Source organism: Podarcis erhardii (assembly GCF_964252035.2).
Source record: "Podarcis erhardii genome assembly, chromosome: 8".
Lineage (NCBI taxonomy): Eukaryota > Metazoa > Chordata > Lepidosauria > Squamata > Lacertidae > Podarcis > Podarcis erhardii.
This window is the reverse complement of record NC_138499.1, coordinates 35,095,628-35,112,302: the sequence shown is the minus strand read 5'-3', so window position 1 is coordinate 35,112,302 and position 16,675 is coordinate 35,095,628. Positions and strand designations below refer to the sequence as shown.

At 42.7% G+C, this 16,675-nt stretch overlaps 1 protein-coding gene across 5 annotated transcripts in view; it reads right to left on the bottom strand.

Moving 5' to 3' along the window:
• Positions 1-919: 919 nt before the first annotated feature.
• Positions 920-16,675, bottom strand: part of CPA6 (carboxypeptidase A6) — a 52,703-nt gene continuing 36,947 nt past the window's right edge. For all 5 annotated transcript variants that reach the window (XM_081874495.1, XM_081874494.1, XM_081874496.1 and 2 more), the window contains 3 exons: positions 14,806-15,008; positions 5,320-5,404; positions 920-1,360 (listed from right to left, as the gene is read on the bottom strand). In XM_081874495.1, the coding sequence (XP_081730621.1) occupies positions 1,173-1,360; positions 5,320-5,404; positions 14,806-15,008 (476 nt within the window). In that variant the 3' untranslated portion in view covers positions 920-1,172. The remainder of the gene's footprint in view (positions 1,361-5,319; positions 5,405-14,805; positions 15,009-16,675) is intronic.

Genomic DNA, 16,675 nt, shown 5'->3' with positions numbered 1-16,675 from the left:
TGCATTAATTCCAATTATGTATGACTACAGCTGGATTGGATCACTGTTCCACAACCCCCTAAGCAATAAGGCTCACATATTTTATTCTCCAGGCTAAGTATGGGCAACCTGTGTCCCTCAGCCAAATTTCAAGAAGCAGAAAAATATTGGGGGTGGGGGAGTGGTGACTGAAAGAGAAAGAGGGTTAGAAAAAAGGTGGGTAGTTGGGAGGGAAAGGAGTGGCAGAAAGAGAAAATTAGTTGTCCTGTCCATGTTACTCTGCCATGCACTTCTGGTATGTGACCCCCAACAAACTACCACTGAGGGAATGCAGTCTTTGACAAACAGAGGTTGCCCACTCCTTGTACAGTCCATTCTTGCCAACTCAGAGACGATGTGTTAATTGCTGTGGTAAGCACCACAACAATTATTTATGCTAATAACGGAAGGCAAGGGCTTGTCATGAAGTAGTGATCCTGTGAGCAAGTACCGCTGGGTGGGGCCCCTCAGGCAGGTGGTAAAAATTAGTCCCCAAAGCGGGAGTATGTGATGGGGCTGGCTAGTTGCCAGCATTCCCCAGCCCCTATAAATCTTTGAGTTAACCTGCTGGGGGGGGGGGACATGCCATGTTTTAAATTTGCTGTTTGATGCTCTGTAGTCGGTGGAAGAGAAGATGTCAATAAAACCTGGAACCCGTTCAGTGCCTGTGTGCGATCGATTAGGAGCTTGGAGGGAGGACTTGGGAAAACGACCCCCTCCTTGACAGGGCTTACATTTATTTTTCATACACTGTCCAAATAAAATCACACTGGACTCCAACTCCCATCATCCCTGACCTCTGGCCATGCTACCTGTGGCTGACAGAAGTTAGAGTCCCACATTTAAAGGCTACAGGTTCCCTATCTCTGCTGTACTTTCATCCCCAGCAAAGCTCTTCAGCCTTGCCAACCCATATTCTTTCCAGCTCAAAACCGATGTCTACACTTGAGTGGTATGGTTCCATTTTACACATAGCCCTGAATATGTATCACACTCTTCAACATACATGTAGTGTGAATGTCATCCGCCTTCCACTTTGATTATCTCCACCAGCAGGACAGATTCTAGGCTCCATTGACTTGACATTGTCTAAGTAATAAACATTTTCAATAACAGTTAAAAAGAAATACAGTTTTGGCCCTTTGCTACAAACCCTAGTGACATTTTTTCAGCAGATGCATGGTTATATTTTTAACAGCCAGCATGGTCTCTGTGCACGTTGGTTTAATTAGGGTCTCCGGCAGTAGAAATCCAAAATGACCTGTATCACGCAGCTCAAATGCAAACGCATATGGGATGCCATTTTTGTATGCCCAATCCATAGAACTGCCAGAACTCACATCTGGAAAAAGGAAGAGGAAGGAAATAATAATAATTTTAAGTGATGTGTATGAAAGGACATGCTAGTTCCATAAGTTTATATTTTAAGTTGTTTTTCTAAGCAACTCCAAAGGCGCTAAATGTCCTCAAATCTAGAGATGCTGAAGAGAAAGAAGCTTTGCAAGTTGGACTAAAATTTGATCTAAAAACAGTTTCATCAGCTCTCTTTCCCCTGATTCTGTAGATGTATGTAGTACAGTGAAAATACCTATATTGCAGGTGGGGCACTATATCTGGTTTGTAATTGAGTTCAAACTGCTGACTACCAAGGCAATTTTGTGCTGGCAGACCTGGCTCTATCAGCTTTCAATGACCTGAGACAGTCATCCATTTCTATGCTGCTTCCTAGCACTGCATGATGCTGGAGTGGCCCATTTGACAGTACTGGGAAGTTTTAGACTTAGTAACCAAATCAACCTGACCACTTCTCCACTGCTGCAATGACTCAGAGGACCAGGGTTGAAGTAATTAATTTGAACTCTAAAGAAGATCTAGGTATTACACAATGGAAAACAAAATAGCATGGATAACATTCTCTACTTTCTCCTTTCACAAAGGTTTCAACTTGCCTTGTGTGTAAGACAATACATGGAAGTTTATTTTCTAAGATCAGGCTCAAGGAAAGGAAAGGCTAGGAAGCTAGGAAGAAAAACTTCCCTACAATTTACTAACAATGCAATCCTATGCATGTCTAGTCAGATTTAAATCCTACTGAGTTCAATGAAACTTGCTGCCAGCTAGGAATGGATAAACATGTCACTTTCAGTTTCTCATCTTTCCAGCCTTAGCTCCAGTTCTCCACATCTCCATTTCATGGAAATTGATCAGCATTTTTCATGTGAATTTCCCTTACTATACAAATTTTATATTCAGTTTTGTGTTCTATACACATATTTGCAATGCAGTTTCCCCATATGCATTCCAGCATGCTATTTTCACTAATATATGCATTTATATGCAGACTTCAGTATATGCATGTTGGTACACATTACTTGGCTGGAGAATGGCACTGAAAATTCGGATAACTGCAAATTTCATTAGCCTTTTATATGTTTTCAGCAATGTGTGTTTTATCTGTATTTGTTCTAATTTTTGTCTTCCACATCGAGTCCCAGTTTTGAGCAAAAGGAGGGATGTAAATAAGTATTATTAGAACAACAATAACAACAGCAACAAACTGTGAAGAATGGATATGGTTTGCATAGTGTTTTGAAAAGTGTGAATCAGGCAAGATCATCTTTAAGTGTCAACTGTATCAAATCCCCCACTTCCTGCTCCCAGGTAAATATGTACAGAACTCCAGCCTTAATCATAACATTTCTCAAGAAGAACATTAATCCCTGTCGCGAGCTGCACTCAGCTTGCTGTGGGCTAGAAGAAAAAAGAACACACTACCTCCTACATTTCCACTGGTGCTGAATGAGTGAAGTGCAATTTGTTGTGTTTCCCACACCGAAGTACTGAATTAAACAAGGGTTGAATGGCGCAATCTGCGGCTAACTACAAGCTGAGCACTCCCACTATAGTCTTCATTAACTATAACAATATCTTTTAAAAATCTATTTTTTAAAACTTAAAAACCTGACATGACATGGCAGTTGCTGTGTGGCTGAAAACAGCATGAGGAAGTATGTTGTTAGAAGTTGGGGCAAGGCGGGGGATGCTTAACCAAACGTCCAGTTGGTATGAAAAAACAGAAAAGGCTGCAATCCTATGGCCACTTACCTGGCAGTAAGCCCCCTGAACTCAGTGGGAGTTACTTATGGGTAGATGTTTATAGGATTGTGGTGTTGGCTGCCTTAGGGAATGAAGTGTCCTGTTAATACTTTGTCTAGGAAACCGGTGGCAACCTGTGGCCTTACGGATATTGTTACACTTTTAATTCTCATCAACCCCAAGCCAACAGTCAGGGAATTGTAGCCCAGTGGCATCTGAAGGGCCACAGGTGCCCTAGTCCTTGGGTTATGTTCATACCACTTTTCATTTTATACCACTAAATTTTCAGTAGACTGAAGAAAAGCATTTATTTCTCTCTGCATTCGTTCTTCCAAAGTTTCAGATCAGAACAAACTAAATGAGTGAAGCATATATTCCTTTGCTATATAAAGCTGCTGGATTTCTTTTGTCTATCATAGTTGTCTGGAGACTTCCATTCAGGCTCTGACAGTTATTGAAAATTCAGACTTTAAACATCCCAAGCTCCGCTGGGAAGAAGATGAATTTTTAATATTCTGTAAAATATTTCCCTCTTGAAGATATTTTACTTTGGTTTTTATTGTCTTCAAAATGATTGTGATCTAAACCCAGAATTCAAAAAGAACATAACCCAGAGTCTGAGTGAATTCTCAGTACATCAATATTCTCTACAAATATGTGATAAGAGACAACCCAGACATCCTTGTAAGCTCAAAATACATATGCCCTGATCAGCAAAAGAGATCCGTGCAAGGAAGCATTTTGTTCCTGTAACCGACCCACATTCAGATACGTGTCTGGATGCTCATCCACACTGTGGTCCTCATTCAGACACCACTGAAGGGGCTGAATGTCCCTTCTGATGAATGGGAATTCAACTTGCACCATCAACTGTTAACTTCTGACTAGTTGCCCATAACTTGAGCTGGATTGAAAGCTCCATTGGAATAATCACAAACATCATTTATTATGTCAGTTGTTTCTCAGTGCCCTCTAAAGATCCTCTTATATTGTCTCCAAGAGGCAGATTGCTGTGTTTTTTTTTTTTGCCAGCCATAGACTCCATTGCTACAATTATTAGTACATCAAGAAGATCTGGGCTACATGGTTAGGTTTCTTAAATCCCACTTCAGTCATTGGATGGGACCCAAAGCATTACATGCATAGTTCTGCTCACCCATGAGAGCTCTTCAGCTTTCCTTTCCAGGGACAATCTCCATTCTTACTGAAAAGTCCATCCAAGGTCCTGTGGGCATCCCATGGGGTACAAGAGTCTGGCACATAAAGGGCATATTGCTCCCTCCACTGGACATGCATGGAAGTGTTTTTGCTTGTGCACAAGACGTGTCAGGCTGGCATCTAAATATTGTTATGAGTTTGTGGGGGCAAGATCTCCCTAAATTCTTAGATTTAGTAAATGTTAGGAATACGTTGATGCTTGGGGTATTAAGGGAAGCTGCCAGACTGCTGAATCTTGTAGTGTCAAAAAAACACAGCAGTTCAAACCAGTTTTCCATGCTCAGGAAGTCTTTGGGAGAAGAAGGGTCATTTGCAAGAAACAAAGAGAGCAAAATACTGGGCCATTAAGAACGATTGGCAATGTAAATACTGCCAGACAGCAGAGAAGTGCCCCCTCCAGCTCTGAGTGAGTAGCAGAGGCAAAGGCCCATGGTAGCAGACAATGTCCAAGTTTAGGGTTTCAGCTTTGAATGACCTAGGTTGGTGGGAGGTCCTTGAAGCCAGTTGGCAGCAAGAAGGGGAAGGAGGGGCAGAACTCCATGTGAGTTGGAGGTGACAGGTTGGGACCAAGAGACACAGAGGATGATTTTTTGTTGTCCTTTGAATCCAAAGCTGCCTTTAAGAGGAAAGCCAGACCCTCATAGGATGTGAATGTCCTGCAATCCCTCCATCTAGGTGCAGGTTGTATATATACATGGCATGTAAATAAAACCATATATGATAAAGACACCACAGTCTCTGCTATGCCCAAAAGGAAACAGAAACTCTAGGTAAGTGTCTGGAACCGCAGAAATCTCGCACCACTAAAAGAGATTAGGGTGGTGTGTAACAACATAATGTAAATTTCACGCAGTCGTCTCTTGCTTCTCACAGCAGACTGAACAAAGTTCTCTTTGAAATGGTTTGCTTGCATCTTTACAACACAGCCTACAATGCTAACACAGTACAAATAGAAAACTAATGAACTAGCATACTGGAGAAACTTACACAAGGTGCTGGAGGCAGGGCCATACCGGTATCTTATCCCATAAACTGACTGCAAGGCATTTACAGCGTTAAAAGCAGCAGATTCCTGGGAAGGGAACAAAACAAAACAAAAACCAGAGAGAGAATGAGAGAAACAATTGTAGTTATCCCAAAATTTCAAGTAACATCCAACCATTTATTAATGTTCCTCAAACTTGTGTCCCCCAAACCCGTGCAGAGCTTTCAGATATTAAAAGGGCATACAGAAACATGATTCATTGCAAGAAACAGCAACACATCCTTGAGGCTTGGTCCACTCTTCGTTCGGCTGTAGAGAGGCATGACTCCCGCTCCTTCTGGCGCTTAGTTAGGCCTTCGGCACCATTCAATTCAGCTACCTTGATTTCCACTGACGAATGGATCGCCTATTATTCAGCCAGTTTCGCTTCTCCAAATCATCTTACAGATCACCTTCAATCCCCGTTGGACCTCTGTTCCTGTTCTCTTAGTCCCACCTCCTCAGTAAACTTTACCTCAATCCGCATCTTCAACATCATAATGTCCATGCGAAGGAATAAGGCCCCCGGCCCAGACATGGTCCCGTTGGACCTTTTCCTGACTGATCCTCTTTGGTGGAGTGAACAGCTGACTCCTGTATTCACCGCTATCTCCTCCGCCCTAGACATCCCCGACTCCTGGAGAGAAGCTACAATAATTCCGATTTTCAAAGGCGGCCAGCCAAGCATCCCTAGGAACTATCGCCCCATCAGTTTATTATCTATTCCGGGGAAAATATTTGCCGCTGTTCTACTGGAAGAACTTCTTTCATGGGTCCATGAGAGGAACATTCTACCGCCAGAACAGATTGGCTTCCGAAAGTCAGCATCAACCATGGACCACTGTCTAACTCTCTATCACCTTGCCAGTAAATACACTGCACCAAGGCAAGGCCACCTGTTTGCTGCTTTCATGGACCTGGAGGCCGCCTTTGATTCCATTCCTAGGCAGAGATTATGGTCCAAACTTGCCCATCTGGGAATTGATCCGCACCTCCTCTCCCTAATTATTTCCCTTTATTCAAACACCACAGCTCGTGTCCGAATTGGTCCCAACGGCTCCCTTACCACTCCATTCCCAACGGCCAGAGGCGTCCGACAAGGTTGTCTTTTGGCCCCTTTACTGTTTAATCTTTATCTTCATGATGCTCTTTCCCCTTTGAAGCTAGCAACTAAGTATCCTCCTCATTTAGCAGGCCACCCTGTTGCTTCCCTTTTCTATGCAGATGATGCCGTCATCTTATCCAGAACAGCTGCAGACCTAGCAAATGCAGTTAATGCATTTATCGCCTATTGTAAGGCGGAAGCTCTTAATATTAATTATAAAAAATCGAAAGTCCTCCACTTCACTCGTTCCCGCAAACTCAAGCTGGAGCCGCTTAAGATCACAGGTGGCTACTTAGAAAAGGTAAAAGCCTTTAATTATCTAGGCTTAATATTTACTTATAATCTCTCCTGGACCACCCATCTACAATCTGCCTCTCTTGCTGCAACCACGACCTCTAATGCCATTGTCCGATTTTATCACCAGAAGGGCGGCAAACACCTTCCAGCAGCAATTCAAATATTTAATGCCAAAGTTGTCCCTAAATTATTATATGGCTGCGAAGTATGGACTACAGCAATATCAGGTAACTTGGATCGCCCACTTCACATGTTTCTGAGATCTCTTTCCGGCGTCCCGAGATGTGTCTCAGGTGCAGCCCTACGACTTGAGTTCGCCCAGCCCTCAATTGAAAAACGAGCATGGAGTCGAGCCATTTCCTATAGCTCCCACCTATTAGCATCGGATGCCCGAATTAGAGGTGGTTTCTCCAACCTGATCCTAAGAGATATTCATAATTCTCCTTGGAAAACTACAATTAATCTCAAATTCCGTTCTCTTCTCAATTTGAACATCCAACCATTTATTAATGTTCCTCAAACTTGTTTTTACTTCATTCCCATTTCAAAGCTTCCAAACGCCAGCATAAATAATCTGGTTCACATTTTAGCATGTTGAGGTCTTTGTATGCTGCCATATGCCTGTTGCCTGTCACTGCATGTAAGGATTTGTGGACTTAGATACTAATTGAACAATGGTATTATAGGAGGCATAAGAAAGGATGCCTCTGATCCCACACCTTAAAGCAGTGAACAAGGATGAACAAAGAAGAAAAGGTTTGTTTTCTATCTTCCCCTTTCTTCTAAAATCATATTGGAATGGTAAGATAAAAGGTAAAGGACCCGTGGACGGTTAAGTCCAGTCAAAGGCGACTATGGGGTTGTGGCGCTCATCTCGCTTTCAGGCCGAAGGAGTTGGCGTTTGTCCATAGACAGCTTTCCAGGTCATGTGGCCAGCATGACTAAACTGCTTCTGGCGCAACGGAACATGATGATGGAAAGCAGAGCGCACGGAAACGCCATTTACCTTCCTGCCGCAGTGGTAACTTTTTATCTACTTGCAATGGCGTGCTTTCAAACTGCTAGGTGGGCAGGAGCTGAGACAGAGCGGCGGGAGCTCACCCCATCACAGGAATTTGAACTGCCGACCTTCTGATCGGCAAGCCCGAGAGGCTCAGTGGTTTAGACCACAGCGCCACCTGCATCCTTGGAATGACTGGGCAATTAAAGGAATCAGCAAGGATCCTCTGCCTGGGTGCTTACAATCTATGCATGGGTTGGCTGCAGAAAAAGAAAGATCCTACCCCTCCCTGGAACTTCATGCTCTGCTTCCAACGGGTCTCCAATTCACCTTATGAGAATAGTTAATTTTGTGCAAGAGTGGGGAACCTTTTGGTCCAGCATGCCAGATTTTTATCTTCTCCCATGCCTGCAGGTTAACTTTGACAGTGGGTGGTACACTGGTACCTGCCCCAGATTCCCAGGATCTTCATGCCATTAAGGCTACTTTTCAGATGTCTACTGAGAATCTTCATCCAATTCACACTCAAGAAGATGCCGTTCCAGAGCGACAAGGCTGGGCTCATTGAAACACTCAAAATATCATTATATTTAAGTGATTTCAGTAGCAGAGTTGTTTCTGTCCAGGATATGAAAAAGAAAGGGATTTATCTTGACAAGAACCATTCACTATGCAGAAATATCCCTGAATTATATTTTGCAGTTGCAACAGCCAGTCTGTGACGGGAACCAACTTTCAAAAAACTTAATTATGATGTTACAGATAAGGGAACTGCTGAGACTCTGCTTCTGTATTTCTATATATTTTACATTTAAGAATCAAATGAGAAAGTATATACAGAGTGCCCAGATGTGCTGACATTTTTGGATACCTCTAGAGAGCTGGTGGTAACAGTTATGAAGAGTCACAGCAGATGTCCGCCATGGCACAAAGAAATAGGTGGAATTTATTCAGTACTAGGTAAAATAGTTGAAGAAATGTGTAGCTACTTGCCCACAAGGATAACAACCGTTCTGCCACACATCTATTACTAAATGGTTCCAATAGATTTTTCTATGCAGTATGATTTCCGTTCTGGTCTTTTGCTGCCTTACCTTGGTTCCCTCACACCTAAGCAGGGTTTGGCTCCCAAAACCATTCATCTCATTTGTCACTCTGGTCGTGAGATGCCACTCATTGAGAACCTTACACTGGCTTCCTGTCCACTCCCAAGCTTATTGACTGTGCTTTCAAAGTCCTCCATGGCCTTCAGTACATCCTGCCCATGATCTTTGCTTCTCCAGCTTCACAACCTTCTGCTGTCTGAACTAGTTCTCATCCTCCCTCAAAAGACTCCACCCTTTTTCCCCTGGAAGCTTAGAATTGCCTCCCAAAACACCTGTCTGATACCACCACCATCTTCATTCAAAACCTTTGGCTCAGCCCATAATTTATCACAGTTCCCGCAACTTACCCTGTAATAAGTAATCCTAACCCTGCTTACATAGAGGAAGTCCCACTGAATTCAAGCTTGCAGCCTAATCATGTGCAGCTGAAAGAACTGGATGTTCTTTCCCTGTGAACCCTGCATCCTTCCTTGGTTGCTTCCTCTGTGTCAGGCTCTAAGCTCAAGGTGGGGATCAGTTCCCTTGTATTCTGTAAAGCTCATTACAGTTATTGATTTATAAATATTATAAATGGCTACAGGACTGATGGTAGTGGAAGAATATGGACTGTGGAGACAGAAATAGCTGCATTCCCATTCTTTCTGCTCCCCCCAAGTTTTATTCTCTGGTCTAAGTGCTATCCTCATACAGGGAACCACAGAAGAAGAAGCAGCAGGAGGCTGAGTGAGCTCTGTTGTGCTATCATGGGAAGACAGATTCTAGCCTTCTAAATAGGGATGCGCCTGCAGTTCCACATCTGTTAACTAGGTTGCCATATGAGAGGTCACTAATTTTATGCATTGCTGATCCATATATGGAAATCAGGGATGGACAGAACAGTCTGTTTCTGATCCATGTCAGTACTGCAGATGTTTATTCATAAGGTTCATTTTGTCCTGTTTCCACAGTAATCTCATATATATGTGTGTGTGTGTGCGTGTGTGTGTGTGTATTTACAAAAATGCATGAACATTTATATTTAAACATGTATTGAAGTAACCTATTCTATCTCAAAATATGTATTGAAATACATATTTATCTGAATTTGGTTATTATTTTTCAGCTGCTGTTGCAAATTTGGAGAAGAGCAAAATTAGAAGGTGTCAATTTGCATTCATCCAGAAGGTGTCAATTTGTGTCAAGCACCCCTGGTTTCTCCTTTGAATGTGTTCTGTGGATGAGGGTTTGTGTGTGTGTGTGTGTGTGTGTGTGTGTGTGTAGTGACTGTCCAAATGCAAGTACTTTGTGCTTCAGCTCAGGTCTCTGTTGAGACAGTATCTGGATGAATGACTGCCTGGGAGTGACACTGCCCCAAGTTCCATGGTGGGATATTAATATAATAAATAAAAATAAAGGGCTGTATTCAACTAAGTCCTACTCAGAGGAAACCCATTGAAATCAATGAACCTAAGTTAGCCATGTCCATTAACTTCAATGGGTCTGCTGTGAGTAGGACTTCTTTAATAAATAATAATAATAATAATAATAATAATAATAATAATAATAATAATAATAATTCACTCTGGGCGGCTTCCAACAAAATATTAAAATACAATGGTATATTAAACATTAAAAGCTTCCCTAAACAGGGCTGCCTTCAGATGTCTTCTAAAAGTCTGGTAGTTGTTTTTCTCTTTGACATCTGGTGGGAGGGTGTTCCACAGGGCAGGTGCCACTACTGAGAAGGCCCTCTGCCTGGTTTCCTGTAACTTGGCTTCTTGCAGCGAGGGAACCGCCAGAAGGCCCTCGGCACTGGACCTCAGTGTTCGGGCAGAACGATGGGGTTGGAGACGCTCCTTCAGGTATACGGGACTGAGGCCGTTTAGGGCTTTAAAAGTCAACACCAACACTTTGAATTGTGCTCAGAAACGTACTGGGAGCCAATGTAGGTCTTTCAAGACCGGTGTTATGTGGTCTTGGCAGCCACTCCCAGTCACCAGTCTAGCTGCCGTATTCTGGATTAGTTGTAGTTTCCGGGTCACCTTCAAAAGTAGCCCCACACAGAGTGGATTGCAGTAGTCCAAGCGAGAGATAACTAGAGCATGCACCACTCTGTGTGAATACCTTTTAATTCTATATTTAAACAAAATAAAATGACTTTTATTGCAAGTTTGCTCCTGAGAACATCATTGCTGTGAATCCTCGACAAACCCTATCCCATGATACTGATGACCCTTTCAGTAGTAGAATCAGGGTTGGTTTAAGCTCCAGTCCCACCCCCATTGCCACTGTCATACAACTTCACTTCAGATCCCCTGACCATGGTTACTGAAAGAAATAGTTTAATAAATTAAATAACCATCTCCCCAAAAGACTGAAATAGACTACACATGCACATGTCTGTGCTGTAAAACGCAGTCAAAGACAAGACTTAAATGTGGGGAGTTGTGTATCCTTTTCTCCAGTTTCAATGCCCTAAATAATTTAGTGCACTAATTCAAAGAGTGGCTGGCTGCACAGTTCCGTCTAGTATGCTGGACAGAAGCCTGTTTGCCTTCAGCTCAGGAATTATTAAAGAGTCCCCTCATTTCTGAATACTGAAGCCCATGGTAAAGCTTTCATCTGTTGGCCAATCTCAACATGCAAAAGAAATCTGAGGATCTGGTGCTTGTGAAGTTTGCCTCAGGGGATGGAAATGGAAAGGAAATCCTTTGTGATTCTGCTTTGCAGCTCAGCGCCGTTCACAATAAACTGAGATCACATCTTACATGGTTGTTGACGGCATGGGTAAATGTGCCTTTCTTTTGTTTTCTGTGCAACTGCATTGGTTATTTGATATTTGTGCAAGTGCACTTGATGGCTTGTGACCTTTCATTGCAGTTTTCCATCATGTTTCCTTCTTCCTCACCACCAATGTGAAAACAGAGTGACATGGCCTTTTGACATATCTTTTGACATGTGGGTGTTGTTCTCCTGCTCTGCCTCGTGCCGTGCTGCAAATTGCTACTGGACAGGGAATGTGCATAGAATTACCACCCAGTCAGTCTGACATCAATACCAGGGAAGATTCTGGAGCAGATCATTAAGCAAACAGTCTGTGAGCACCTAGAAAGGAATACTGTGATCACCAATAGTCAGCATGGATTTCTGAAAAATAAGTCATGTCAGACTAACCTGATCTCGTTTTTTGACAGAATTACAAGCCTGGTAGATGAAGGGAACGCAGTGGATGTAGCCTACCTTGATATCAGCAAGGCATTTGACAAGGTGCCCCATGATATTCTTGTAAAGAAGCTGGTAAAATGCGGACTTGACTATGCTACCACTCAGTGGATTTGTAACTGGCTGACTGACCGAACCCAAAGGGTGCTCATCAATGGTTCCTCTTCATCCTGGAGAAGAGTGACTAGTGGGGTGCCACAGGGTTCTGTCTTGGGCCCGGTCTTATTCAACATCTTTATCAACGACTTGGATGATGGACTCAAGGGCATCCTGATCAAATTTGCAGATGACACCAAACTGGGAGGGGTGGCTAACACCCCAGAGGACAGGATCACACTTCAAAACGACCTTGACAGATTAGAGAACTGGGCCAAAACAAAAAGATGAATTTTAACAGGCAGAAATGTAAAGTATTGCACTTGGGCAAAAAAAATGAGAGGCACAAATACAAGATGGGTGACACCTGGCTTGAGAGCAGTACATGTGAAAAGGATCTAGGAGTCTTGGTTGACCACAAACTTGACATGAGCCAACAGTGTGACGCGGCAGCTAAAAAAGCCAATGCAATTCTGGGCTGCATCAATAGGAGTATAGCATCTAGATCAAGGGAAGTAATAGTGCCACTGTATTCTGCTCTGGTCAGACCTCACCTGGAGTACTGTGTCCAGTTCTGGGCACCACAGATCAAGAAGGACACTGACAAACTGGAACGTGTCCAGAGGAGGGCAACCAAAATGGTCAAAGGCCTGGAAACGATGCCTTATGAGGAACGGCTAAGGGAGCTGGGCATGTTTAGCCTGGAGAAGAGGAGGTTAAGGGGTGATATGATAGCCATGTTCAAATATATAAAAGGATGTCACATAGAGGAGGGAGAAAGGTTGTTTTCTGCTGCTCCAGAGAAGCGGACACGGAGCAATGGTTCCAAACTACAAGAAAGAAGATTCCACCTAAACATTAGGAAGAACCTCCTGACAGTAAGAGCTGTTCGACAGTGGAATTTGCTGCCAAGGAGTGTGGTGGAGTTTCCTTCTTTGGAGGTCTTTAAGCAGAGGCTTGACAACCATATGTCAGGAGTGCTCTGATGGTGTTTCCTGCTTGGCAGGGGGTTGGACTCGATGGCCCTTGTGGTCTCTTCCAACTCTATGATTCTATGATTCTATGACAGGGGATCCACTGGAGACTAAACAGTTCAGGTGAGACCTTCACCTTTCTGCCAAGTGTGGAGAAGAGCAGGGGCTCTCTTGCACCAAGCCCTGACTTTGGTCCAAGAATGATGCTCTGGCCACATCTGTGATATTGCAAGTGATCTCTGATGCACCTCTCTGGCTCACATGTTTTTGGTATCCTTCAAAACATTCTTAGACCAAGCAATCAGTTGCATTGCTTCAGAGGTTCCCTTCTCAACTGCAAGTAGCACTGACTGAGAGCACGTAATCTGTTGCCTAGCAATTCCCATAATACATTCTCTTCCCATAGAACAGATATTAGCATAGCTATATGGATAGTGAAAGCACTGACTGAAGTTTAAGGAGGCAAGGAAATAGAGTCTGACCTCAAGTTAAGTACACATGGGCATTTTTGATTGGCTTTTTAAATCCCTGGCTGCTTTTGTCACAGTATTTTGGGCACTCGTCTAACTCCTGTCAGACCCGGTGCCACAAAATCTTTCTGCAACATTCCTAATGTTTTGCACTATCTCTCTTGGATCCTCAAATTAAGCAAATTGCTTATTGTATTCATTACTGATCATATAACAATTACATTGGATGATATGCCCATGCATAAATATGAAGTATAACTACTTTGAACTGAGAGCCACACACCAAGCAGCAGCAGCAGAAGAGTTTGGATTTGATATCCCACTTTATCACTACCCTAAGGAGTCTCAGGGACGTGGGTGGCGCTGTGGGTTAAACCACAGAGCCTAGGACTTGCTGATTAGAAGGTCGGTGGTTCGAATCCCCGCAACGGGGTGAGCTCCTGTTGCTCGGTCCCTACTCCTGCCAACCTAGCAGTTCGAAAGCATGTCAAAGTGCAAGTAGATAAATAGGTACTGCTCTGGCGGGAAGGTAAACGGCATTTACGTGCGCTGCTCTGGTTCGCCAGAAGCGGCTTAGTCATGCTGGCCACATGACCCGGAAGTTATACACCAGCTCCCTCGGCTAATAAAGCGAGATGAGCGCCGCAACCCCAGAGTCAGTCACGACTGGACCTAATGGTCAGGGGTCCCCTTTACCTTTTAAGGAGTCTCAAGGCGGCTAACAATCTCCTTTCCCTTCCTCCCCACAACAAACACTCTGTGAGGTGAGTATAAGACGCCCCCTATTTTGGGGAACTCCAAATTAAGAAAATGGGGGGGGGGGGAGATTGCCCAGAGTTGCTGAGCTTTTTTAAGGGGGGAATCTGGAAAATCGCTCACCTGCCTGACATATGCTGCCACTCGCACACATTGCAAGTCGCCCATCATCTGTCCCCTCCAATTGCCCGCAGCGACAGCTAGTCAACACCACCCCTTGCCGCAGCCACCAATAACGCGCCCAATAGCCGCAGACAATCTCCGGCTTGCGGCAGCAACCAATCCCACGTCCCCCCTATAGACTATCCATGTATAAGACAACCCCCAATTTTTTACATAACTTTTAAATAGAAAAACATTGTCTTATACATGGAAAAGTACAGTAATTTCTTCAAATTCAAAGTGATCTGCAAGGATTCAAAATTCTTCAAATCCCATACTTACCACACAGCTGAAATTTGGAATAGTCGCATACTTGTAAGAGTAGGGATACAGCAACATCTGGGCATACGCATGAAAGGACAGGTAAGCTTTTATTTGCTTCCGGTGTTTACGAAGAAAGTGAGCTACAGCCTTCACTTCTGGCTCAGATTCAGGGAAAGGACCACAGTATGTGTCGTCGCAGGGGTGGGTGGAAGCCCCTTCCTCTGCGTGTTGAAAAGAAAAAGAAGACCAAATTAAACCCACAACATTTGGTCGAATTGCTGTCATAAAGATGAATGTACTGCCAAGAATGTTGTTTTTGTTCCAATCATTGCAAATTTTGGACAAGATGGACTGTTTCAAGAAGTGGCAGAGAGACATTTCTAGATTTGTCTGGCAGGGCAAGAAGCCCAGAATAAAATTTAAGATACTAACTGATGCAAAGGATAGAGGTGGATTTGCCCTGCCAGACCTTAAACTCTATTATGAATCAGCAGCATTTTGCTGGCTGAAAGAATGGCTGCTTCTTGAGAATACAGACCTTTTGGATTTAGAAGGCTTTAATAATGTTTTTGGGTGGCATGCATATTTGTGGTATGACAAGGTTAAAGCACATAAAGCATTTAAAAATCATATTGTCAGAAGAGCATTGTTTAATGTCTGGACTAGATATAAAGACTTACTTGAAAATAAAACCCCAAGGTGGCTATCACCTATGGAAGCGAAGGCTCTGAAAAAACTCAATATGGAGGCCAATTGGCCAAAATATTGGAAGATTTTGGAACAGGAGGGTGATAAACGGAAGTTGCAGAGTTTTGAGAAACTAAAAGATAAAGTGCGAGACTGGCTTCATTATTTTCAAATAAGGGAGGCCTATAATTTGGACAAAAAAAAAATTGGCTTCCAGGTGGAAAAATCAAAATTGGAAACAGAACTGTTAGAACCCAAAACTAAGATATTATCAAGAATGTATAACTTGCTGTTGAAATGGAATACTCAGGATGAAACGGTGAAATCTGCAATGATTAAATGGGCACAAGATGTTGGACATAACATTATGTTTGCTGACTGGGAACAGTTGTGGACCACAGGTATGAAATTTACGGCATGTAATGCCTTACGAGAGAATATTATGAAAATGATATACAGGTGGTACATGACACCAGTCAAGCTTGCAAAAATATATCATTTGCCCAATAATAAGTGCTGGAAATGCAAAGAAAATGAAGGTACATTCTTTCACCTTTGGTGGACGTGCCCAAGGATTAAGGTTTTCTGGGAGATGATCTATAATGAATTGAAAAAAGTATTTAAGTATACCTTCTTGAAGAAACCAGAGGCCTTTCTCCTGGGCATGGTCGGCCAATTGGTGCCAAAGAAGGATAGAACTTTCTTTATGTACGCCACAACAGCAGCAAGAATACTTATCGCAAAGTATTGGAAGACACAAGATCTACCCACCCTGGAAGAATGGCAGATGAAAATAATGGACTATATGGAATTGGCGGAAATGACTGGCAGAATCCGAGACCAGGGAGAAGAGTTGGTGGAAGAAGATTGGAAGAAATTTAAAGATTATTTACAGAAACACTGTAAAATTATTGAATGTTAAAATGACGTTGGAATGAAACAAAGCGGTTTTAATAATAAGGTTAAATAGGAATATGTAAAAATGGATTAAGAAATAAGATAAAACAAAGAGGGTAAGGATTTGCTGAATTAATTATCTGAACTGGAATACAAAAAAGGGAGGTGTGAGGAAGTCATGAAAATAAGTAATTGAATTGTAAGATATAGAAAGAGGGATTTATTTTTAACTGTTTTTATTTTTTCTGTATTTTTTCTTTTTTCTTTTTATCATTTCTGTAATCTTTTTCTTATTGAAATTTTA